The following is a 26,724-nucleotide window of genomic DNA, read 5'->3' on the forward strand; positions in this document are numbered from 1 at the left end:
AAGAGATCTTCTTTCACTTTTCTTTGGTTAGTCATAGACCCGTGCTGTTAGCACATGGTAGCATGTGTGTGGAACACACCCATGCCCAACTGGAACAAGCGGCAGGACCACGAATTCTTCCAGCCACAAGAAGTTCCTCTTGTCTAAGACCCTGTAGCTAGTCTGGCCCCCCAAGCCCTGAGCACACTTTCTTGTTCTTTGACTTTCTTTTGTGCACTAGCACCAGGAAGAGGAGGTGAGGCCCCAAGCCAAGGCAGGAAGAAATGTTTCATGTTTTCATCATCATGAAATCAACACCTTCAAGGCCTCTCCTACCTCTGCACTCTGCCAAATTCTAGCAAATCTGACTTCATCAGAGAGGAGATGCCTTATCCACATTTCCGGAGATGCTCCAGGAAGAGAGCATTTCTGAGAAAGGACAATGGCTTTGTTAAAGCAGCTGCACCAACTGGAGATCCCAGAAGTACATGGTGCCAGTGCCACTGGCCAACATAAGGACTTAGCTGGCTGCTAGGTTCTTCCTTTGTGTTTAATGATGGGGAAAAATCATACTACTAATCTCAGCTGGTTCCACATTCTCTTTCCTGCTAGCAGTATGGCTTAGTTGAGTTTGTCCACAATTACGACAGGGGCATAAGGCATACAGAGCCCTCCCCATCACTGGCTTTCAGAAGACTGCCTACACAAAGCGCATAGGCTTAGAACAGAAAGGCTTCTGGTGGCCCAATAAGGAAAACACGGAAGTCTCACCCCAGAAAGGGGGACAGGTATGACCACACAATTCTCAAGTGAGTGATAACATGAAATAAAACATATATTCAGCACCTCTATGATCAGAAAAGTGCAAATTAAAGCAATAATGAGATATTTTCCTCTATTAAATTATCTAAGATTTTTTTTAAAACAATCCATAACGTACAGTGTTGGGTAGTGATGTAATGTGATGGATACTTTCTGGAAAACAATTTGGTAACATGTGTCAAGTGACTTAAGATATATTCTGTGACCCAGTAATTCCATTCCTGGAATTTATTTTTTAAAAAAATCATTGGTTTGATCACAGGTTTATGGACAAAAATGTTCACTGAAGTGTTCAACAATTGGGGATGGCTAAATAAATTATACAGACATATACATGCAGCATTAAAAATCATGATTGTAAAGAATTCTTAATGACAGGAGGAAATGGTCACTCTCTATAAGGATAGGTGAAAATCCAGGATACAAAATTATATAAACAGAATGCTAGTGATTTTTTGAAAAAGAAAAAAAGTCAAAATAGAGAGACCCCCAAAACAGTGATTATTGCCAAGTGGTGGAATTGTGCAGCGTTTTCTAAAATAATGTTTGCCTTTCAAATGTTTTATAATCTGTAATATTACAATAATTAGCAAAATAGAAACAGTAGCTAAAACTTATTCTAAAATAATTGAGCGAAAAGAAAACTGGTAGTTTGGTTAGAAATATCAAATGTGTTTTATACTATCAGTTGTTCAGAGTCCTTACTATAAAAAGGGCAAGAAATAATGCAATACATCAGAATTTCTAAATCTTTTTATTGCCCAGCAAGGGTTCAAAGAAGACAACACACTTGTTAATATATCCAAAGGAAAGCAGCAAATGACCATACAACTTTCTTTAGCAATAAGACAACCAGAGGCTATTCTACCACATTCTTTTAGGAGGGTCAGTTACAAAACTGGCTTGTTTACCCAGTTTCTGTGAATAGCTTAGCAGTTGAAGTAGTCAAAGCTAAAGTCTCCTATCCTTTTTATTGTGGAACAGAAAATGTACACTCCAAGTTTCTCTCTCATACACATATCTACACGCACACATCCGACTTAATCCAATTATTTGCATTCTTACCTGAATCATTTTAGTGTGGACCCCCTGCCCCATTTCAATTCCACCATGAGTCACCAGCACAGACCCATCTAGATAAATGTGAACCAGGGCAGCAGCCTAAGCAAAAAAGATGAAAACAGTTGCCACGATCTTTTTGATTGACATTATCACATATCTTGTCAATTAGAAAACCTTTTCCCTGTAAGGCATCCCCTCCTCCCTCCTTTCCACATGTGCCAAAATAAACACAGACCCTTTCCCCATTGCCCTGAGAGCACTGAGCAGAGCCAGGGCAAGGCAGGGACAGGTGTTGCCTCATGATCATCCCACAAGAGGCCAGCTTGTCGCTGGACGGCTGTGAGTCTGGGGCAGGATTATGCTGCTTACGCTGTTTCCTCAGTAGAACAGCTCAGTGCACTGGTACCTTCAAGGATCCCCCCGACCCAGGGTGGAACAATAATCTGGATTTGGGTTTTTTGGGGGAGAGGGTGTCCGTTTTAAATGCAAAGTTAAGTATAGATAGTTTGGGGAAGAAGGAAGACTTGTTTACATGAACACTTATCCCCATAGTTGTAGGTATGTTATAGAGAAGCAAAAATAAAAATCCAAATAAGATGGGGCAGATAGACATTACTTTTTTGCTGCAAAATGAGCTAAGCCCACCCTCAATCATCTTGGCCCAGAGTTCTAGGGCTTTAGAGTTCGAAGAGAACTTGGAAGTAATCTTATCTAACTGCACAGCTCCCACAGAAATACAGAAGGAACCAAACAGCTAACATAGAATAAAAGGCTGCTGTGGTCAGAAACACCCAGGCTCTAAGCTAAGCATGTTTTACAGTCAATAGGAATGTGCCTTCTTGCCAAGTCTGCTTGTGCTAAACTAGGGGGTATGGAGATGGGCCAGGAGACTGAGATATCCCAGGAGACTGCAGAAAATGTGACTGGCGTCTTCACTTTGAGTCTCCAGTATACGAGCAATATTAACAGCATATGGTCCTAGAGAAAAATGCTTCTAGTGGTTCCACTGTGGTTCAGGGGGCCTGCAAGGTACACCTTTACTGCTGCTCAACTGGGAAGTGCCAGCCTCTTAGATGTAGTCTAGGCCAGCCAGGGGTCACTAAAAGCTATCGGCTAGGTTTCTTAATATCTAAGCTTCTATGCAGAGTGGCATAATAATCTAGGATTTGTAAAGGCAGGTCTTCAGAAAATTCTGGTAACAAGCTGATTTCCATTTAATGAAGCTAAAATTTTGAAGCCTTGCTTTACTCACTTGATTATTTATAAACAACCCTGCTCAGAAGTGAAAGTCAAGGGAACTGCATGTCAATCACCAGGTATGCCCCAGGAAAGGAGTGCCTTCCTAGATCGATTCTTCGCCCACCAGAAGGACCTTTATAGCTACCTGTGGGCCATGGGCCACACTTGGAGAGCTGCCTCTTTACTGGCATCCAAAGGTTCACACTACTCTAGCACATGACAAGCAGAAGCCTCTAGCATTCCAAATCAGGCACTTTGACAGTGAAAATGGGCTCTATTTACCTGTTCAGCTGGTATAAACTAGGGATGTATTGAGAAAATGGGGACATAGGAGCACTTCCTCTGAGGACAAAGGCACATACACTCACAGCCCAAGGGAGACTCTTAGAACCTCAGGAAAGGCATCGTTGCCATAACAATCGCATCCAAGTGCCTTGGGGAGATCCAGCAGAGCATGTTTTACTGTCTGCTGACATATCAGTCCTGGAAACACTGTGTTGTGCTCCTGGTCCTTTATTCTCTAAACAAGAAAGATAAGGAGTGACAGCCTCTACAGAGCACCCAGGGCGGGCTGCCCAGGGGTTGTGCACCAGACGGCAGGGGATGCCAGCTGCAGCGGCTGCTCCTGGGCTCCGTTCTACGGCACCTCTTTGTACTCTGCTGGAAGGTAAGCCCCCTGGAAGGACAGTCCATGTCCTAAGGCATCCCTTGCAGAGCAACATAGTACGTCATGAGAAGTAAGTACTCAATAGAAGTTTGATAAATGAATTGGCAACAGGATAGCCACTTAATCTGCTCCTTAAGCTTGCAGACACTATATTTGGCCTCCTTGGCTCTGCAAGCAATTCAGAAGCTGCTTGTGGGTGAAATGTGTAGCTGGCACACGTGATTGAACTACAAGTACAGTGGATTGTGCATTTCCTTCATGTGTGACCCCACTGGCAGCAGCGCTCTGCCTGTGTGTCCAGGGCAGCATTTCTGTCCGAGACTGCTGAGTAACTTGTCCCATGTGCTGCTGCAGTCTTCTTGGGCCGCTTAAAAGGTCGAATTTGGTTCAGTTAAGTGGCACCACCGGATGGTTCATTGTTAGCGCCACAAAAGATGATTCTGCAAAGCTGCATCTACGAAATCAGCACAACTGGCACGTGGGAACAGACAGTTCTCCAATATAAACTGGGAACTTAGCCTGTGAAATTTAAGTCCTCAAGCAATGACTGCTGGTGTTGGTGAGATGTGAGCTTTGACCCAACAGATTCCCAAAATGTCTCAGCCATTCAAACAGTTGAATTCCTCTTCTGTGCCAGGTGCCGTATGAAGGCAGTGGGAATACAGACGTTCATTAGATACTGTGTGCACTTCAGTGCTCTGTCTAGGAATTAAATAAAACGCAGGTGAGGCATGTTTGACACCCTCAGCTGTTGGGAGCACAGTCCTGAAGTCAAGTCCTTGTTCTACCACTCACTAGCTGGATGTCCTTCCGTAGGAGGGCGGACCTCTGTGGGCTTCAGCTCCCCCTTCTATGAAACAGAATCACACCAGCCAACAGAGGGGAGATGGGGCTTAAATCAAGTGGGAAATTGCAAATCACCCAGCCTAGGGCCGTACACACAGAAGGTGCTCTAGTTCCCCCCTCTATCTGGTTTGCTTCAGAACAGAGGCTTTCAGCGTATGGCTTCCAGGAAGCAGCCTGACTGATCTCAAACTCCTCAATTCAACTCTGCAATTCAGTCCTAAGCAAATGTTTTAAGCACAGAAGCTGGTTTCCAGGGAAGGATGGGAGGGGATGGTGGTGGCGGGGAGAGCTTCTCAGGAGCCTTTGAGAATGAATTTGTGCTGCTGGCTGTTGTCTAGTTTCTTCCCAGCTGAGCTGAATCCCACCTCAGTTCCCCCCAGAAGGTGCTATGGGGAAGCAGCTTGATGTAGCTGACAAAGCACAGCTTCTGGAGCCTCTGAGACCTGCGTTCTAGCACCAGCCCCGGCTCTCACTGGCTGTGGGACTCTGGACAAGTTATTTAAGCTCTCCGAGTCTCAGTTTCTCATCATTAACATAAGGTTACAAATCTTACAGGTTGCCCTGAGGGCTGAATGAGATAAAATCTAAAAGAACTTACAACATAGTAGGTGCTCAGTAATTATCGTTAATTTTTATCTACTTTTTGAGAAATTTCTGATGAGGGAAATGGGACAGACCTAGTGTCCTGTGGAGGCCAGGTATTAAGTAATGGCAACCACTGAACAGAGACAGCCTGCCATGTCTACCCACAGCCTAACGCCCCCAAATTTCCAGAAGATTCATATACAATGGAAATTGTTTTCTGCATGATCCTGGTCGGTGTACTCAAGGACAGATGGCCCAGACCGACCTCTTTGCTGGCTGCCGGCTAATCAGTTTGCCCCAAAACTATATACAAAGTTTTGTCACTGCTCGCTAACCCTTTTCTAGGGATAGTTTTCCCCCTTCCTTTCCTTTTTAATAACCTTGTTTTTGCCTTTATTCCTCAACCACAGCCTCTTGACTCTCTCATCTGAGTAAATTGTAGGCAGATGACTAAACAACATCTGTGCTGTTTTGCCATCGTAAACAGGAGAGGCATAGAAAGGCTGCAATCAGATCACCACTGTGTTGTTATATGCTCCTCTGCGTTAACCCACCTACAATCAAAGCTGCACGAAAACATCCTGATGATTACATCGAGGCTGAGTCAGGATAGATGGGTGATGATGGGTGTGGAAATGGGGGAAGGACCTTCCTGCCTGCTTTTCCTGGCCTCCCCATCACACGGCTTACACACTAGTTCTCCTCACAGCCCCACCCCCATTTATCCCTATTCTGTCAGCGCTCAACACACACACCTGCCGTACCCTCTTCATGGTTCAGCCAAAGGTGTGAACTCTGCGAAGGGGAGCGACTACAGTTTTGAGCGCTCTGTCACCTCATCCACATGTATGTATAGATACACATACGGACACGTAAGAACATAGGGAACAGGGTTTCCACGTCCCTGCTGTACAATGAGCGAGAATAAAGACCACCAGCTGTCCGGGGTAAGTTCCACTCAAGAATGAAGAGGTGGAACCTGCAAGTGAGGTTTACCAACCAAGCAGGGAATTCATTTAATCAATTAAAGAAAGTAAACAACAAGAAGAGATTTTCAGTCCTCCCCATGATACCTTTAACGGCTATAAAGTGAAAAAAAACTTCTACGATTGTGTTTGAAAAGATATTTAAATGATTTATTTTTCTGGATGTAGTTTTCCCCAACCCACCAAAAAGGGGAGGAGCACCGAGTGCCTTGCAGCTTCTTGTTACTATTTCATTTCCTGTTTCTATCTCACAGAATCAGAGTAGCTGAAGAGGAGTCTTGGGGGTCATTGGTCCCCATCCTTATTTTATACTTGAGTGATATGGGCCCACAGTGAGCTAACTCAGCTGTTCCAATTCCAAGGCCAGGAAGAGGTGCTGGGTCTCCCAATTTCCCAGCAAGAATGCTTGTCACCAACCCTGGGGAAGTGGGCAAAGTAGCTCTCGTCTCCTCTGGAGAAAAACTAGTTGGACGGAGCACAGCTTTGGGGAAGTTGAACAATTAGATATTGCAACCATATGGCTAATCCACCTTAATGGAAAGTTTCCTCAACACCTTTTGATTTGTCTGTTTGGAGAACTGACCTGACCAGCAGCAACTGATCCAAGGCCGACAGGAAACTTCAGGGGGATCATTGCCAGCCCCTTCTTCTTCCAGCAATTCTCTGAGTTGAATTTTTCTACGGCTGCTTTCCTTAGGGCGTAGGAAGACATGGCCATGCATTCTTTCCAACACTGGATCAGGTTCTTGGCATTAATGTCTTGTTTGTAGGGTGTTTGATCAATTTCCTTATACATGTTTATCGTTCGGACCTACAAAAGAGAAGGAGATCAAAAGGGTTGGTGGGGCACTAGGCAGACATAGTCTCTCCCACCCACTGTCCTCCTAGCCAAATTCTGCTCATCATAGAAAACCCAAACTGAGTTCAATCTACTCCTTGCTGAAGCCTTTCCCAACACATAACATCTTCCTCTTCCTCTACTCAGAGCCTCTATCAAATGTGTTAGCACTTATATGCCTTCGATGCTGCTCTTGTGTAAGTTCAGAGGAAGGACTCCTTTCCTCATATTCCTTATATAACTCAACAGTGCCGTCCAGGTACACTGTGGACTCTTAATTCCAGTTGTACTTGTGAGTATCTGTTGAAAGGTAATGCTGAATTTAATTCCAGGCTACATGATCCGTGTGATTTCGATTTTTCAGATGCTGAGGCAAGAGAAGACCACTCACTTCCAAACAGGAAACTATGAAAGTTTGTTTAAATATAGCCCATAACTAGGAGGAAAAGCCAATTAAGAGATTCTATCCCAGGATGTCTGAAGCAGAGTAGAATTCTTCCTGAATTCCCAGAAATTGGTGACTAAGGCGCCCAGCTGAGAACAAAAGGTCAAGTACTTCACATTCTCAGCTGAGAAAACTCTCAGCAGTTGAGGCCAGCCCTCTCCCCAAGCTGACAGGGGTCATTACAGACATATCTTTTTCCCATCTCCCCCTCCAAAAGTCCCAGATCATTATAAAAGGATGACTGGAAATTAGTGAGCTGTGCCATTTTGGGGAAGGTGGTTTTTTTTGTTTTTTGGGGTTTAAAAAATATATTTATTTATTTATTTGGCTGTGCTGGGTCTTAGTTGTGGCAAACGGGATCTTTAGTTGCAGCACGTGGGATCTTTAGTTGTGGCATGTGGCACCTAGTTCCCTGACCAGGGATCGAACCCAGACCCCCTCCACTGGGAGTGCGGATCTTAACCACTGGACCACCAGGGAAATCCCTGCTGTGGTGTTTTGAAGGATGGCTACTCTCTCCTCCATCTTCTCTAGGGATGAAGGGAGGTCATTAGCCGATCCTCCTCCTAGTGCTACCAATGTGACCGAACATCTGGGAAAGAGGCCATGGTGAGACAGCCAGGAAGGGAGGGGCAAGGCCACCCCCTCCAAGTTCAAGAGACATAAAGATGATGGCTCCTGCCTATGGTCGCAAATTCTAGTGCTGGGGGGGGAAGGAGGCAGATGGATCAGGGACTGGGGCTTTCCATGGATGGCTGCAGCTCGGGGCCCAGAGGCGTGGGCTTCAGGGGATGCTGCGTGAGGTGCCAGCTGAGGGTCAGTTGGAGATTTAATGCTTGCAGGGGGCTGTCGATTTCTGAGAGGGCTGGCAGAAATGGAGCCCGGAGACAACATACTTGCAAAGTGGCTTCATCTAACCAAGAAGAGGACAGAGAGCTTGCTGGGAGAAGTCAGCTGGGGAGATGCTGTCTGCTTTCCCTGGTCCTCACGGGAGGGAGAAGGGGGCAGAGGGCACACCATCTGCCCACCCTAACTCTACTCCAGGATCCTGGGAAGGGAACCGAGCTTGTTAATGAATGAAATTGGGACCAAGACTTAAAGAACAGAGAGGAGGCCATTTTAGTAACTGAAATGACTCAGATGACAGCTGCCTAAGATGTTAAGGAAGCAGAGGAAAGAAGGGTTTGCCAGAACTTATTAGTAGCAGTTATACTTCTAACCCATGGAGACTTCTCACTAACAATGAATCCAGAGCTCACTCCTCAATACCCTCTGCCCCAGGAGTTTTGAGAAGGAGGCCGAGTAAGACAAGGACCCCTGAACTCTGGAGTCCTGCTCTGTATTAACTAGTTAGCTGAGTTACCTCCAGCAAATCATGTAGCCCCTATGGACCACAAATTCCTCAACATGAAGACCCCCAGTGGCCCTCCCACCTCTAAAATTCACTATCTTTTGTCTGTGAAACTAATTCAGTTTTACCTTCTCAGGAGACAACCCACATTTGGCTGCAACTTCCGTAATACAGGATTCGGTGATCAGCCCTGTCTGAGGAAAGCCAAACCCTCGCAAAGCCGTGTTGGACGGAAGGTTGGTTCTGCACGCCCATGCCCGACAGCGCAGGTTGGGAAACTTGTAGGCATTTTCCATTTTCAGAAGTCCCATCTCTATCATCTGGGGAAATCCAGAGTTGATGTGATGAGAACTCATCCTTCTGCACCTGTTTTACCATCCTGAGACTTCGGACCAAAATCAGGCCAGAAATGACCTACGTCACATCAAACATGCTAACCTTGATGCATGTCTCAAATTAAATGCATTTTTACTGTAAAATGATTTTTAAAGATTTGAATAATTTTTTTTGAAATCATTACTTTTAAATTTTCACATTAGGGCTGATGCATTTTTCCCCAGGTTTTAAAAATTTCCGAAAGCCTTTGAAGCATTCATAGGCCCTCTCAGTCTACAGAATGTAGACTCTCTCTCTCAGTCTACAGAATAAAATATCCTGAAAAACAGGAAAAAAAATGTTGGTATTTGGCCTAATGCATTTGTTCTCAACCAGGGGCAATTTTCCCCTCTTCTTTCCTGGGACGTTTGCCAATGTCTGGAGATATTTTGGGTTGTTAGGTCTGGAGGGTAGCTGCGCCACTGACACATACTGGATAGAGGCCAGTGATCCTGAGGGACATCTTACAGTGCACAGGGCGTCCCCACGGCAAAGAACTATCGATTTCAAAACATAAGTGGGGTCAAGGTGAAGGTCTAATGCTCGCAGCTGGGAAAAGAGCTCTAAGTTTGGGAAACACGGAGATAACACACAGATGCAGACTTAGCCAGTATCTCTGCGCTCACCCTGGGGGCACCAGTAAGTAACATGAGTCTACTTGCTCCCTGCATTGCAAATCTTTATGCTTTTATAATTAAATATTATTTAACTATTGAACATTTTTCGGAATTAAATAATTTTATGCAACACTTTCCAGAATGTGAATTTGCTCATTAAAACACTTACAAGTAATGACTCATCCAGGGAGGCACCTCCATTGCTATAATGCTCCACATCCAGGGCCAAGATTCTGCCATCGTTCATGAATCCAGCCTGGGGAAAGAGAATGGACCTTTGATACTGGTTCTGGGGACCAAGACTCTCTAAAGTTTACTCTGTCACTTGTGAACCCTCTACATAGAGATGAAAAATTTTATGACATTAGATTTGACAATTTCTTGGATAAGACACCAAAAGCATAAGCAACAAAAGGAAAAATAGATAAATTGGACTATATCAAAATTTAAAACTTCCCGGTATCAAAGGATACAGTCAACAGAGTGAAAAGGCAATCCAGAGAATGGGAGAAAATATTTGCAAACCATGTATCTGATAAGGGGTTAATATCTGGGATGTATAAAGAACTCCTGCAACTCAACAACAAAAAGCCCCAAACAACCTGATTAAAAAGTAGACAAAGGACTTGAATAGACACTTCTCCAATGAAAATACACAAAATGGGTAACGAGCACATGAAAAGCTGCTCGGCATCACTAATAATTAGGGAAATGCCAATCAAAACCATAAGATACCACCTCACATCCATTAGAATAGCTACTATAGCAAAAAAAAAAAAACCAAAAAAACAGAAACAAAACAATAAGTGTTGGTGCAGATGTGGAGAAACTGGAACCCTTGTGCACTCTTGGTGGGAAGGTAAAATGGTGCAGCTGGGTATTTATCCAAAGGAATTGAAGGCAGGATCTCAGGGAGATATATGTATACCTATGTTCACAGCAGCATTATTCACAAGGGGTAGAAGCAACTGAAGTGTCCATCAATAAATGAGTGGAGAAACAAAATATGGAATATACATACAATGGAATATTATTCAGCCAAAAAAAAGGAAGGAAAAAATTCTGACACATGCTACAACATGGATGAACTTTGTGGACATTATGCTAAGTGAAATAAGTCAGTCACAAAAGGACAAACACTGTATGGTTCTATTTATGTGAGGCACCCGAAGTAGTCAAATGCACAGAGACAGACAGTAGGATGGTGGTTTCCTGGGGCTGTTGGGAGAGGAAGGAATGGGGAGTTATTGCTTAATGGGTACAGAGTTTCAGTTTTGCAAGGTGAAAAGAATTCCAGAGATGGATGGTGATGACTGCACAACAATGTGACTGTACTTAATAATGCCACCCAACTGTACACTTAAAAATGGTTAAGGGCTTCCCTGGTGGCGCAGTGGTTGAGAGTCTGCCTGCCAATGCAGGGGACACGGGTTCGAGCCCTGGTCTGGGAAGATCCCACATGCCGCGGAGCAACTAGGCCCGTGAGCCACAACTACTGAGCCTGCACGTCTGGAGCCTGTGCTCCACAACAAGAGAGGCCGCGATAGTGAGAGGCCCATGCACCGCGATGAAGAGTGGCCCCCACTTGCCACAACTAGAGAAAGCCCTCGCACAGAAACGAAGACCCAACACTGCCATAAATAAATAAATAAATAAAAATTTTTTAAAAAAAGGTTAAGATAGTAAATTTTATGTTATGTGTATTTTGCCACAAATACAAATAATAACAATAAAAAAAGGATAGAGAAAGATATAAAAGCAAAACAAACACACAAAAAGCCATCCTGTTTAATCTGTCACTACAGTTCAATCTTTTTTCTCCTCCTAAAGCAAATCAACTGCATATTTCTTGACCTCTTATTCTTGCCATAAGTTCTTGAATTCTGACTCCCATCCTCATATTTCCACCAAAACCTTTTCCCCTAAAGCCAGCGATCCTCTAATCTCCAAATCTGGTGGCCTGCACGTAATGGACTCTGCACATTTTTCTCATAGGGCCCAATTTCATCACAATTCTCAGCAGCATTTGGTGTTGCTGGAGGTCTTTTAAATAAATATCTTCCTTGCTTTTAAGATGTATTCAATATTTCTGAACTTATTAAAGTTCATTTTGGGAATTCCCTGGTGCTCCAGTGGTTAGGACTCTGTGCTTTCATTGCCGGGGCCCGGGTTCAATCCCTGATCGGGGAACTAAGAATCTGCAAGCCATGCGGCGTAGCCAAAATAATAATAATAATAATAATAATAATAATGATAATAATAATAAAAGTAAAGTTTATTTTAATGATTTTTGTTGAATGGAACCAAATTCAAACCGAAGTCAAGGGCATGAGCTATGAATTCAGCAGTTTAAGTCTGAGTCCTGGTTCTGCCACTTAACCCACTCTGGGATCTCGGGCAAGTCATATAACCTCTCTGACCATCTGTGACCTGGCAATAAGCAAGGTAATGCAGGGAAAATCATAAGCCAGTGACTGAAACCTAGCAAGTATCCTAAATAACACTACTGTAAATATTATTACTATCATCTCCTGTCCTCCTACTACCCTCCATCAGAACACATTATTTTCTCAAGGTTTTAATCATCATTACGCTGATGGTTTCTGTAACTTATAAACCAGTCTTTTCAATAAAGTCCCATATCAATGAAGGACATTTCCACTTTTAAATGTCCCACTGTCACTTCTTCTCCAAACACACAAATAAACTCATCCCTGTCCGTCTAGACTGTTTCCTCCTTCCAACTTGGCTCTTTCTATCAGAAACCTCCAAGGCATGTTTGTGGTTTCTGTTCTCCATTATATTTTGCTAAGTTTGTCACCGAATTCTATTTTATTTTATACCATAATAGCTCTTGGACCCATCTCTTTTTCTACATCTTCCGATCGTAGCCAGACCCCAACTGCTTCATGTCTGAAAGCATCAGCTGCCTCCAGGTGGTCTGCGTCCTCCCTCCTCGCTAGGCCGTCCTGCCCAGTGCCATCATATTCTCCCCCTCAAAGCGCCCATGTTTGGTTATGACACTTGACTGGTCAAGCATCTACTCAGTCTCATTGTATCTTATGAGATCAAGTTTAACCCCCCATCCTGGGATTCTCAGGCCACTCTGAGTCTGGCATCACCTAACCCAACCCATCTCATTTCCCATTACTTTCCAGTAAGCGCTCTGTGCTCTAATTCCCCTTCTCCCCTTACTCCTGCCCCTATCAAACAGGCCACGTGTATCCCACCTCTGCATTTACGCTGCTACTATTCCCACCACCTGGTATGCCTTCTTTCTGCCAATCCATTCTTGAAGGTCATTTACGTTTCACCTTCTCTAAGAAGTTTCCTGTACACACTCTAACTCATATTCACCTCTCCCCATAGTTTTACTATGTGCACCTCCTCCTTTAACCTGAGATTATTACATTTTCATAATGACTTCATATGTGTAAGTCTTCTTTCCCCCTCAACGGCTAAAATGTGGTCTCCTTCAGGACAAAGTTTGCTCTAATAAATCTACGTTGCACTAAACCCAATTCAAAATATAGCTTAGGGTGAATGTAAGTTGAAATAGATACATTCGTTATCTTCTAACAATATGTATGCAGGTACACCAGTTGTGGTAGAAACGATGTGATGTGTTCAACAAATCCTGTTGTCTTTCATCCTGGGCACGCAGGAAGACTACATTTCCCATGCTCCCTTGCAGTTAGGTGGCAAAGTTCTGGCCAATATGTGTCGATTGAAGCAAGGACCACCTCTTCCAGGCCTGGTGCTCAAAATATCTCCCACACAACACTCGGCTCCCTCTCTTCCCTTCCCTTCCCTTGTCTGCTGCCCTCTGCAGAAAATCCAGTGGAGGACAGAGTCTTTAGGGCGGTGCTAGCCAATGGAACTTCCTGTGATGATGGCAGTGTTCTCTATTTGCATGTCCTACATGGCAGCCACTAGCCACAGGTGGTTACTGAGCACTTGAAATATAGTTAATGCAACCGTGGAACTGGATTTTAACTTTCATTTAACTTAGTAGATTTAAATTGAAATAGCCGTATGTGCCTAGCGGCTTCCGTATTCAACAGTGCGGTCAGAGGGGAGGATGGTGGCGCTACTAGATGGAAACAGCTTGAGTCCATGAGTGGTTTTGTGGAGCATGGTTCTCTCCTCTTCTCCGCCCCCCTCCCACCCTCCTCTGATTACACTGGGCTGTTACCTGAGCAAGAATTAACACAAAAAAGGTCCAAGTCCGGGAGAGTTTTTAGTTGTTAGAGCAGTTAGCCCATTCTGACAAGTAAACTTATTTCTTAGAAAGCAAAAGAATACTTATTTTCTGCTATGGAAACTTTTCTAGGAATGAGGAATTTCTGGTACAGAGTTTTACCAAAATACCTTTGACATATTGATAAATGAGGAAGCTGTCGGCAAGCATTTGCAATTTCGCATAACGTTATTGTTACAGAAATTATTCTGTTTTTACCTCCCACGTATAAAACTGTGGGAATAGTGTGGTTATCAGATCCACTTTCATGGACGTATGTATATACTCACATGTTTTCCAGCTACGCACTCTGTAGCCGCCAATACCAGCTCGCACTTTTTCCACAAACTGATATCTTTGAGGAAAGCAGAAAAGCTTCACTGAACCAGCCAGTAATCAGTTAGCACAAGGAAGAGAAAGTGTGACGCACAAGTTGTTGATTTGCTCACTGTTATTCCCCGGTAGACAGTAGCCAGATGCTGCCCTCTGCATTTCTGTAATGTTATATTTACAACATAAATCCCCCATCCTTCTACTCACTTTATACTTTCCAAGGTAAGGGTGGCGGCCTCCAGTTATTAACATGTCTTCTCCTCGTTCCAGAATGCAGCGGACTGCACGACCATGCCTAAAACAGGAAAAAAAAAAAAAATCGGGAGAGGTAAACTCTTTTACCTACCAGGTATTATCTGGGGTTTATGTAACTCCTAGTGAGAGCCTGGTGGCGTCCACACACACTGCAGAGCCACAGAGTGACACCCTGAGCCCAGGCTGTGCTGCTCTCAGGCATACACCAGTGACCTCCTCTTCCTCTGGGTCAGGGCACAGTGCCTGGCACTCACTACTTATCCAAGGGGGCTCTCGGGCCCAAGGCTCCGGGGTATTGCTTTGGGGTTATTTCCCACTGTGATAATCACCTCCGTGATAGGCAAACAGTCCCAAGGCCACATTATAGTTGGTTACAAATGGAGGAACTCAAGTGGTGTCTGACTGCCAAGTATTCCCTGATAGGACAGGTCTGGAATGAAGGTCTTTTTGTGTCATGGGGCAGAGGAACTGACGTACATTACTTAGCAAAGAAATTAAGCCTTCTAGGTGTGCCTGTTCCAAAGACAATTTCCTATGGTTATATTCTGACACCCTTAAAGGAAAATGGTACTATAAATAAAGGTAAGCATAACAGAAGCAAATTTTCCATTTAAATTAAGGGGAAAAAAATATATACACACACACACACACCTTTTGAGATACACTTATATTTATATCTATCTATATGTATATAAACCTTTTGAGATATGTATAGGTATAGATATATAGATAGATATAAATGTCTACCTCAAAAGGTTGAACTGACCTATGTATATATACAGGTGCTGAGGACAAGTAACCCCACCCTTTCAGGATCTGCTTCTGTCTACTCTCCAGGTATTATATATTTTACTGTGGTTTTTACTCTTTTCAGTAATTGATTCTTATTTTTGTTTTTATAGTATGTAGTTTGACAGTATAAAAGAAGTTGTAATAAGCTGCCAGCTTGTTTGTATATTTGTATATTATATGTGATTTTTAAATAACCTTGACCCAGACTCTTCCTCCTTAACCGCAATATTGAAAATATTCAATGTGACCTCATTTTATTTTTAGTCTACTTAACAGATTTTCTCCACTTACTTGTTTGCAGCAAATGCGGTGATGGCTGCCATGATGCCAGTTTTCATCACCTTCCCCCCGAAAGCCCCGCCAACACGCTTTACGTGACACATGACCTTGTTAGCTGGGAGCTTCAAGGTTGAAGCAACTATGTCCTGTGAATGATAACAGTTCTCATTATTCTGACCCATCTGCAGCAAGGGAGTGGGAACAGTCCTTACACATTTTGATTCCTTAATGTTGTACATGATACACAAATTGTGTGGTTACACTAAATAATGGGATGATTTCCAGTAACTTAAGCATGCATCCATGCTGATCTCAGTAGTATTTAGCTGTAATGACAGCACCAAAACTATCATTAAGTAGTCCTTCCAACATCAATGAGATATTTCTATGATAATAAAATTTAAAAAAATTTTTTCCCCATGAACTACACCCAAGGTATCCTTTTCAGACTAACCCCTAGGGATATGTTTCCTGCAGCAGTGAGATTCCATGGCCTTCCAAGCCTCTCTCAGACTGGGTCTTTTCCCTGCACACCACTGTCTCCACTGGAGAATGAGCACTCCTCACCTTCCATTTGGATTCAGTTGGCTGGTGGGTCTTCCCTGGATGTAGGCCTTGCTCTTCCTTGCCATCCTAATGTTTGAGGTCATTAAGTCTTTTTTGTTGTTGTTGTTATAAATTTATTTATTTATTTATTTGTTCTTATTTTTATTTTTTATTTTTGGCTGCGTTGGGTCTTTGTTGCTGCGCGTGGGCTTTCTCTAGTTGCGGCGCGTGGGGGTTGCTCTTCGTTGCGGTGCGTGGGCTTCTCATTGTGGTGGCTTCTCTTGTTGCAGAGCACGGGCTCTAGGCGTGTGGGCTCAGTAGTTGTGGCACATGGGCTCTAGAGCACAGGCTCAGTAGTTGTGGCGCACGGGCTTAGTTGCTCCGTGGCACGTGGATCTTCCTGGACCAGAGCTTGAAGCCATGTCCCTTGCATTGGCAGGTGGATTCTTAACCACTGCGCCACCAGGGAAGTCCAGGTCATTAAGTCTTAATAACTCATTTTTATACATGGGGAGCCCAAGAGGAATGAAGTGATGGGACCAATGTCACACAGGGAGTGAGAGGCAGAACAGGAATGGAATGGAATTCACCTGATCCTTCTTAGTGTTCCACCTTCTAAGAGGCCTCATTCTCCACATTCCCACATTCCTACTTGCTCTGGTAATGATACGGGCTCCTTGTGACCTACTGAATCAAGACCCCAGTGTTTATTCCCCTTACTTTCACCCTGATGCTTAAACTAGCCACCCCAGGCACATCCAGCTTGGGCAGTCTTCGTACTACTCCTCCTTCTTTACATGCATGCTGCCTGGCATATAGGACATACGGGCAAAAAGTGTTTGCAGAAGGGACAAGTGAATGAATGAATGAATGAATGAGTGGCACTTGATCTTGGTGTGGAACTCCGTGGAAATGGCTTCTCTTCTCACCATCTAGACAAACCTCATTCTCACTGTAAATCCCAGCTTAAGACTTCATCTTCATGAGACTACCTGGATGATTCTTGGGCTTCACAAACCTCCATTCTCTTAATTCTTCCACCTATGTAAACTCTGACTTTGCTGGTTGCATTCTGCCCCATACTATTTCCTAATTGCTTCATGTGAGTTAGGTGACTATAAGTTTTGGAGGGCAGGCCTTTCTTTGTTAAATTTTGGGGTTTTTTTCAGTTTTGTTGAGCAATAATTGACATACATCACTGTATAAGTTTAAGGTGCACAGCATGATGGTTTGATTTCCACATATTGATTATCACAATAGGTCTAGTTAAAATCCACCATCTCATATAGATACAATTAAAAGAAAAAAATTTCTCCTTGTGACAAGAACTCTTAGGATCTGTTTCTTAACAACTTTCATATATAATACAGCAGTGTTGACTATAGTCATCATTTCTTTCGTGTTCTTAACAGTGCCAAGAGTATAGAAAAAGAGACTGGCTGATCCCATAACTGGTTTTAAAGTTACAGATCCACAAACAGAAGGCCATTACTTTCATAATACCATCTTAAAAGTTTTAAAGTTGTATGGTTATTAATACCCAAATGGATATGGCTATTAGTATTCCAAACTCCTTCAGTTTCTAAAATGTTCTAAATTGTTCCTGGTATATCTTGTTGACAGAAACCACTTAGCCATGTCCCCTCCATAATGGCCCCCACATTACCTGTATGTATTTGGGAAACTGTGTGGACACGTAGACATCAATTTCTTGATCCTCTCCTTTGGGAACAACAAGCATGCTTTGGGTTTCCATATAAAAATGTTCTTGACCTCCCATGTGTATTTCACCTGTTAGAGGAAAATATTCCAGTCAAGGAGGCAGTCAGATAGGACAGGTAGCACCCCCCATGTGTTATCTCATTACAGAGAAATTCCACCGACAGTGCTTCTGCTGGGGCAGTGGGCTACACGGTGAAGAGCCACAAACAACAATATTTAGCTTTTATTATACCTGCATATTTGAAGTAGAGTTCTGCAGGGGAATGTGTCATGTCTGCCAGCACGGTAGGTCTCAGAGTGATAGGGAAAGATGTGTGACTTTTCAGAGTCAAAATACTATAGCAAGGAGAATTCTGGTTCCAAGACAAGATGGAGTAGATGCATTTCTCCCTGTTCCTTCTTCTAAGTACAGCTAACAATTCTGGACACTATATGTAATAAAAGAAACATAAGAAGGTTCTGAAAAGTAGAGGAGAAGGCAAACCAGCTAGGGACTTTGGGACCCAAGGAAAGACACAATGTTGAGTTCAGTGGGTTTTGTTATTGTTTGCTTCATATATCCCAGACTTGGTGCCAGGGAAGCAGAAATCCAGAAACACCAACAGGCAAAGAGAAAAAAAATCCCCCAAGAAAAGCCTACTTTCTCTAGCCAAAGGACCAGGAAAGCGGAAGCCTATCAAGACAGAAAACTTTTATGCAATACCTACTCTGCTCTAGCCAAACACTACAGAAAAAACTGCAGACCTATCTCTGTCTGCAAAAGTTGAGTGGGGAGCTTAGACTTCCACCCTTATCAAGCTGTGATGAGGTACCCCAAACCTTCCACTGGGGTGGTGTTAATGGGGACCCTACAGGGAACCTGGACTTCCATGCTCCACCTGGCAATAACAAGACATCACCCCCCGTTCCTTCCAACCCAGGGTCAGAGGAGTTCTGGTAAAATAGATGATTTAAATAAGATCCAAAGTCTTACAACATAATATCCAAAGTGAACTGGATAAAATCAGAAATCATTCATCATACCAAGAACTCAACTTGAATGAGAAAAGACAATCAACAGATGCCAACAGTGAGATGACACAGATGTAGGAATTATCTGTCAAGGATTTTAAAGCAGCCATCATAAAAATGTTTTAATTTACATAAACACTTGGAACAAATGAAAAAAAATAGAAAATCTCAGCAAAGAAACAAGATATAAGAGAACAAAATGGAAATTTTAGAGCTAAGAAATACAACACTCAAAATATAAGGGGCTCAGTGGATGAGCTCAACAACAGAATAGAGAGAACAGTGGGAATCATCAGGGAACAAGCATACAGAACAATAGAAATTGCTCAACCTGAGCAACAGAGAGAATAGACTGAAAAGAAAATGAGCAGAGCCTCAGAAACATTTGTGATTAAAATTAAAGTATGAACATTTGTGTCATTAAAATCGAGTATTTGAAGATGTAACACCTGAAAATTTCCCAAACTTGGTAAAAGACACCAACTTACAGATTTAAGAAGCTGAGTAAATCCCAAAGAAGATAAACCAAAGAAATTCATGCCAAGACACATCACAGTCAAACTTCTGAAAACTAAAAACAAAATATGTTGAAAGCAGAGAGAGAAAAACACTGCCTCTCCTATTGGGGAAAAATACTTCAAAAGACAGCAGATTTCTCATCAGAAACCATGGAGGCCAGAAGAACTGGTACAACATCTTTCTTCAAGTGCTAAAAGACCTATCAACTCAGAATTCTATATCCAGTGAAAATACCTTTCAAGGATAAAAAAGAAATGAAAAAGACATTCTCAGATGAAGGAAAGCTGAGAGGGTTTGTCTTCAACAGACCTATCAAAAAAGAATGATTGGCTAAGAGTTTTTGAAACAAACAGGAAATTATTATTTTTTTTTAAAGGAATCTTGGAACATCAGGAAGGTGAGAGAGCAATGGTAAGCAGACAACTATGGGCAAACACAATAGACTTTCCTTCTCCTCTTGAGTTTTCTAAATTGTATTTGAAACAAAATTATAACATTGCTTCATGTGATTTTCAATGCATGTAGAAGAAATTTTTTAAGACAATTGTATTTAAATAAGGGAGAGGAAAGGGATGTAAAGGGATGTAAGGTTTCTATACTTTACTCAAATTGATAATGTGTTGCTACCAGATATACTGTAATTTAAATTTCACTTCCAGAACTACCACTAAAAAAATTCACAAAGAGGTACACTCAAACCACTATTCATAAATCAAAGTGGAATTCTAAAAACTGTTTGAAAAACAGAAGTAAGAAAAAACAACACAATACGACAACGTCAGTCATCATGTTAGGTGGAAAGCAGAACTTTTAAAAATTAAAAAGGTACCCAATAAGAGTGATTTGTAAATTATTTGAGGGAGGTTCCCAAGGAAATCTTTTGTATTAGAATCTGGACTTCCTATCTCATCCAAAATCTGAGTAAAGAAAGAGTACAGGAGAATAAACAGATTCTACTTCTTTTATAAAACATAAAAATTAAAATGTCAAGAACCCAGATCTCAATTTCAATCTAAGCTCTTACCAAAAATGTACATTGAAACACCCATTTGTCAGGAGGCTAAAATTCATGGTTTACAATATTAGTGATTTCACCTATCCACTCAGAATTAATTTGGTTAAGTATCTACTTCATTGAAAAAAATACAGAGCTAAAAAGTATTAGACAGAGCTGTTTCTACTTAAACCTGTAAGGTAGGCAATGTTTTAGGGCCTTGTTACATTGCGCTGCCCAGCCCCCTAGCCCTGGACCCACGGTGCCCTCTCCTCACCCCACGGTGTTGCTCTCAACTCTCTCGGTTGGAAACCAATTTGTTCAACTAATCCCTGAGATAAAACGTTATCCCAGTATGGGTTTAGGAATGATTCCTTTAGGCGTATTTACATTTTAATGAGTTCCTTAAAGATGAAAAGCCATTAAGATAAGGAGTCTCTCTGTACTATGCCCAACAGGACAGGGTGTGGGGAAGACAATCCCAGTTTCAGGGCTTCGAGATCTCCTGCAAATCCTGCTACAGAGATTGTCAGTGTAAAGCTCAACCAAGATCACAGAATTTTAAAGAGATGAATGGGAAGTGGCATAATGCAGAGGAGAGAATGCTAACTTCAGAGGTGGGAAACGTAGATAGATTTGATTCCTGGTCAACTGTCTGTCTCTCTAGACTTAGCTCATCTGTAACTCATCTGTAAACCGTGTTCTTTAATGCCCCTCTAGGGCTACGACACCAGTGTTACGTAGGGCTGAGATACATCTGCACAGTTGGTAAAAGCCAACAATAATATCATTCCCTTCAAGAACACGGTCTAAGACTTGATGTGATTCTCGACATATTTAATCTTTTAAATACTCTTTTTCTTGGAGCATCTATTTTCCTAAGGGGCAATTAAGTGCTGTAATGATTAGTACCTCCAGTTATCTCTCATTGAAACAAGTAGTCAAAAATTCTTCATTCAAATGACAACTGCAGAGTAAGAATAAAACCCCTCAAACCAGTGAGTCAAGAGGATGAAAACTTAAAAGTAGTATATATGTCCCTTTTAGAGCTTCCTGTTCACTTTTATACTTATCGATAGGGTATAGGAAGTTAAAATTCAAGTAAGAGACAGATTGAACAACTTTTACCTAACTAAATCAAATAATTAAATAAGATGTTGAGTAAATATACAATAACTGAATTCTCACACAAACATATTATGGAAAGAACAGAGCAAGGACATTTTATGGCACAAGTGGAGGAACTTCCCTAAATATTGATATTTCCAAGATGCTCTCGCCAGGGACTCTCTGTGCAAAAATGCTCCTTCCTCCTCTTCTCCCACAAAACAAACTCACCCTATGAATGTTTGCTAGATTTTACTAATCCTAAGAATCACCTGGAGCACAATTAAAATTTGTCAAAAACAGATTCCTGGGCTACCCTGGGTCTTTCAACTCCAGAATTCCAAGAAAAGCACACAGGAATCTCCAGGCAGGTCTTGGAAGCATCTTCTAGTGTGAAAAACTGGGCAACATTGGGTTTGATAGATGAACACCTGCCGGTGTGTTCCCTCAATAATAGACAACCTTTTCTACAGAACAACAAAAATATCCAAACCTAATAATAATTATTGTTCATAGTTATGGCTCTCTTACTATGCCCCAAGCTCTGTGCCAAGCACACATGTATTATCTCTTATAATCTTCATAATGGGTCACTGAGGTCAGTATTATTTTATCCATGTGATTTTGAAACAAGGAGACTGAGCCCAGAGAAGTGCCCTGCAAAGTCACACAGCTAGTAAGACAGGATGCCAAGGAATACTGGCAGGGTGACAGTACAAGGTGTCTTTCCTACAGCTTCCAGGTGACATTATCTACTCCAGCTCCGAGAAGCTTCAGGTTTTATACAGCCATGGAGTGAAGAGACATGATAGGCTTTCAGCTCAGTGGCTGGACTGACTGATTATATATGGCACAGCTCTGGGATGGTATGTTTTAGGACTCTTCCTGTGCTTGAGATCAGGGTTGGAGAGAAAAATTAAGGAGATGGTAGCATCTAGCATGCACTTGAGGCTAATATCCTGGAAATTCACTTGAAGACAGGAGATGCAAATGACTTATTCTCTGCCTTGAGATATGGTACAGACAGCCCATACCCACCCAGCAACACATCTGGGTTAATCAGATCTTGCATGACAGGCGTTAGGGAAGGATTTTACAGCACAGCAGTATGACAGCAGGGCATATCTAAGACCCACGGTAAATCATTTTTTTTCCTGCTATAAAGGACATCACTAAGACAAATGGCAAAATTCAAATAAAGTATGTAGATTAAATGATAGTATTATGTCAATGTTAATGTTCTGATTTTAAAAACTGTATGTTTATGTAAGATAATATCCTTGTTCTTAGAAAATGGACACTGTAGTATTTAGGAGGAGAGAGGCATCAAGTCAGTAACTTACTCTCAAATGCCTCAGAAAAAAATGTGTGTGTGTGTGTATATGTCTCTCTCTCTATATATGTAGAGAGACAGACAGATAGACAGACAGGCAGAGAGACAGAGACAGAGACAGAGACACACACACACAGAGAATGATAAAGCAAGTGTCATGAAATGTCTATTGGGGAATCTGGGTAAAGGGTAATTAAGAGTTTCTCTAATGTTTCTGCAACTCTTCTGAAATTTAAAACTATTTCAAAATAAAAAGTTACAAAAAATTTATTGGAAAGTTCAAATCAACTGATTTCCAAGAGGGAAATTTAATTTTCATTACATATATACATAACTAAAGGAAGTCTGCAAGGAAGTGGGGGAAGGAGACAGGGAGGGAAAGAAGAAAGGAAGGAGAAAGCAGAGATGGAGGGGGGAGGGAGAAGTCAGAAAGGATGAAACAGAAAGAAACATGGGCTTTGGAAAGCCTTAAAAAAGCTATCAATCCACAGTGCTTCGTGGCTTAGTGGCTGTTGTATGACCGTGGTCCTGCTCCTTAACCACTCTGAGCCTCAGTTTCCGGACCTTCAGGAAAACAGACACCACCTGTATAACAACTGGGCAGGCCAGGGTTGCTTCCTCTCTCATCATTCTTTTCAGAGAGTTTTACCTTCAAGAATTTGATCCACCATTTTAAATGCTTCATCAATATTTCCATACTCCAGTTTCCTTTCTTGCTCGAAGAAGGACTTGTGTTGTATAGCCTCCTAGAAAGAGAACAGAAAAGTGAGGCCCCCGGGGCAAGAGACCCAGCCCGACAGCAGTAGCCACATGTGATGTTGCATCGTCTGAGTCTGCGCAGCGCTCCTCTTGCTCTGGAATCACATGAGCTGAGCTGAGAACCAGGCTGCAGAAAGACTCCCCATGGAGCAAATGCAAATGTCCGCATCAAAAAAAAAAAAAAAAGTATGCTTAGAAAACACCTAGCACCAGGTGGTCCCATTACGGAACTAATATTTCCAGGCAGATTATTCTTTTCATTCCACAGCCCATGTTATGCAGCCAATGGAACAAGGCACAGGGGTTTAGATCTTGGGCTCTGGACCCAGTCGGAGTTGTGTCCATTTTCTCCATTTACCAGCTGTTTGACTGTGGGTCTATTACTTCACCTCTTTGAGCCTCATCTGTAAAATGCAGGTAGAGTTGTGCACATAGCTCCAATAGGGTTGTGGAAAGAACAGAATGAAATGAGGCATGAGAGAGCTTACACGGCATTTAATAAGTGCTCTGTCAGTGTCAGCTGAAGACACTCTAGTGATAAGGACATGGTGGCCTTGCCTGCCAGCCCCAAGCTCCTCCTTTGGGGGTATGAGTACAGCATTTGCACCTGGGACCTCCAGCCCTGGAAGAAAGATTCCATTACAAGTCCAGAGTGGGTACCACAAATCCACTTATATTCTGGTTCCTAATGGCTTCTCCCAGATGCCTACTGAAGGGGTACAGTAGTAGGTACACATAATCAGGGATGTAGCTATAATAATCTAGGTTGGTTTTCTTACCTATCCTTAGGAATTCATCTTGCTGTAATCCCTGGGTCCTTGGCAAACGTGACATGCCAGCTCCTGCCAGCATTTCTACAATGGATTATTGTCCATCCATGAAATTCCAGCCTGCTGGCAGCTAGGGATTCTCCTAACTCTGGTTCCCTCTGGCCACCAATCGGTGTCTAGACCTATCAGTATACCTTACGGGATGTTCTATTGTGATCCTGCCATTTCCTCCATTCAAAAAGTGGGATGGTTTTTTTCTACTACCATGGGGCCAAGGGTCTTTGATAGAGTGTCTGTGGATCGCTTCTATTGCTGACCAGCTGTTGGACCTTGGGTAACTGTGTCTTTCAGTTTCTGCATCAGAATGGGGATAATAACAGTTTTTACCTCATAGGATTGTTGTGAGCATTTAGTGAGTTAATGTAGGAAGCCTGCTTAGAACAAGGTAAACACACAGAGAACTCTAGGTATTAGCTATGGTCACGTTGTTGACCATGACGATTGATGAGAGATTCTGGTCGGGGGCATAGTTTTCTCACCATGGTCATCAGCCTGACCCCGTGAGCCAAGAGTTTAGATAGCGTTTCCCCATTCAAACTATTAAAAATTCAAAAAAGCATAAGCTAGGTTAAACAGTAGTGATAGTGATGGAGATCCACTTGTTTTTATCCTATTTTGATTGATAACACACTTCCTAATGGAATCAATTCATATGATTTTCTTATTAATCTCAGACTCAGATATCCTAGGTTCAAAACAGAAATTAAGTTTTATAAATCCAATTGTTTTTTTAAGTTTAATCTTTTTCCACTTCCCTTGCTGCTTTGCTCCAATTTTTTTTTTAAGTTTAATCTTTTTCTACTTCCCTTGCTGCTTGCTCTGCTTGCTTGGAGCTAATTTCCTGAATATTTCTTGGTCAGCAAAGTGATAAAAAGCACTGTAATGCGTACGGAGCAGGGCATATTTCCTTGCTATACACTTTGATTAAATCTACTTGATTAGTTGATTAACCTTGGAGAGCTTAACCTCTGATATAAACATGCGGTAGCTCTTTTCCACGATGTCAAAGTTTGGTATTTGATGCTGGGATTCTCTGGCAGACAATTAGAGATGTGCCGGTCCAAGTTGGGGGGGAAGGGGTGGGAAGAGAGTGGTATCTATTTGCTTATTTGGAATTTTATTTGGCTGGAAAGCGGGGTGAGGGGGAAGGGAAGATATTTAGCTACTGGAATTGGGCAAAGAATTACAAACAAGATTTTTGATAAAGTATTACGGACATAATTTCTTACTAAGAAGTAAGCCTAACTCTGAAACACAATGTTGAGGAAGGAATGTATAAAGTAAGCAAGCAGAGCAGGCAACATATGAATGAAAACAGTTTAAGAGAACAGAATGTTTGAATTTGAAACTGGACAGGAAAATGTGGAAAGCATAATCACTCTTTGACTCCAACTAAACTTTTATATTTTTGTCTCCTTGACATGATTTTATTTTAATTTCAGAACACTGAGGACATTGTCCAGAAACAAACTCTATGTTCCCTGGCATAAAGCAGCATGATAGGAAACATACCCAAGGCCAAGTTCTCCTGGAGACACTAACCTTGGCCAACTCATTTCCTTATTTTCTGCCTCAGAGCATGCTAGTCACCTAGAGACCAATTTATTTATTATGTTGTGGAGATAATATTGTATTCCGAGATTACACTGAGTCTGTATGTGCTGAATCTAATCTATTCATGATGCTTTCCCAACTTTCATGCTTTTATTACTTAGTCAATTATAAGAACCAATGAAATATATGCAGAAGATTACTCATATCATTTCATGGAGATGAGTCTGAAAACCTTTATAAATTTCAAAATCCTTTTTAAAAAACAGGATAGGAAATGCAGTTCCCCAATTTGTTTAAGTTGCCAAAATAGCTGTAGGCATCATAGGATCTATTTCTCATACTTACTTAAGATATGCATTAAAGGATCTGAAACTAGTGTCACCAATATATGCTTCATAGAGCATCTTGTCGGTTCTCACTGTGTACCTGAAAGAGCCTGGGTGAAGGTGTATATGGAGTCCTAAGGTGTGTCCCCTCTCCTGAACATTGTTGGTTACCCATCCAGCATTCTTTTCACCTGTCCCCTTCCAAATAGTGCTCAGATTTCTGTTTAGGTCTCCATCACTCTCCCACACAGCCCATAAACCGCAAAGAAATCTGACCACCCCCCACCAGCAGTAACCACCAGTTCTTGCCAG

At 42.2% G+C, this 26,724-nt stretch overlaps 1 protein-coding gene across 1 annotated transcript in view; it reads right to left on the bottom strand.

Moving 5' to 3' along the window:
* Positions 1 to 26,724, bottom strand: part of LOC132368803 (aldehyde oxidase-like) — a 47,210-nt gene that overhangs the window by 12,836 nt on the left and 7,650 nt on the right. Inside the window, exons 6-13 of the mRNA XM_059927534.1 lie at positions 23,593 to 23,689; positions 17,924 to 18,048; positions 15,724 to 15,857; positions 14,593 to 14,680; positions 9,982 to 10,068; positions 8,949 to 9,140; positions 6,770 to 6,997; positions 1,867 to 1,962 (exon numbers count right to left, since the gene is read on the bottom strand). Coding sequence (XP_059783517.1) covers positions 1,867 to 1,962; positions 6,770 to 6,997; positions 8,949 to 9,140; positions 9,982 to 10,068; positions 14,593 to 14,680; positions 15,724 to 15,857; positions 17,924 to 18,048; positions 23,593 to 23,689 — 1,047 coding nt within the window. The remainder of the gene's footprint in view (positions 1 to 1,866; positions 1,963 to 6,769; positions 6,998 to 8,948; positions 9,141 to 9,981; positions 10,069 to 14,592; positions 14,681 to 15,723; positions 15,858 to 17,923; positions 18,049 to 23,592; positions 23,690 to 26,724) is intronic.

This window comes from Balaenoptera ricei, chromosome 7 (assembly GCF_028023285.1).
Source record: "Balaenoptera ricei isolate mBalRic1 chromosome 7, mBalRic1.hap2, whole genome shotgun sequence".
Lineage (NCBI taxonomy): Eukaryota > Metazoa > Chordata > Mammalia > Artiodactyla > Balaenopteridae > Balaenoptera > Balaenoptera ricei.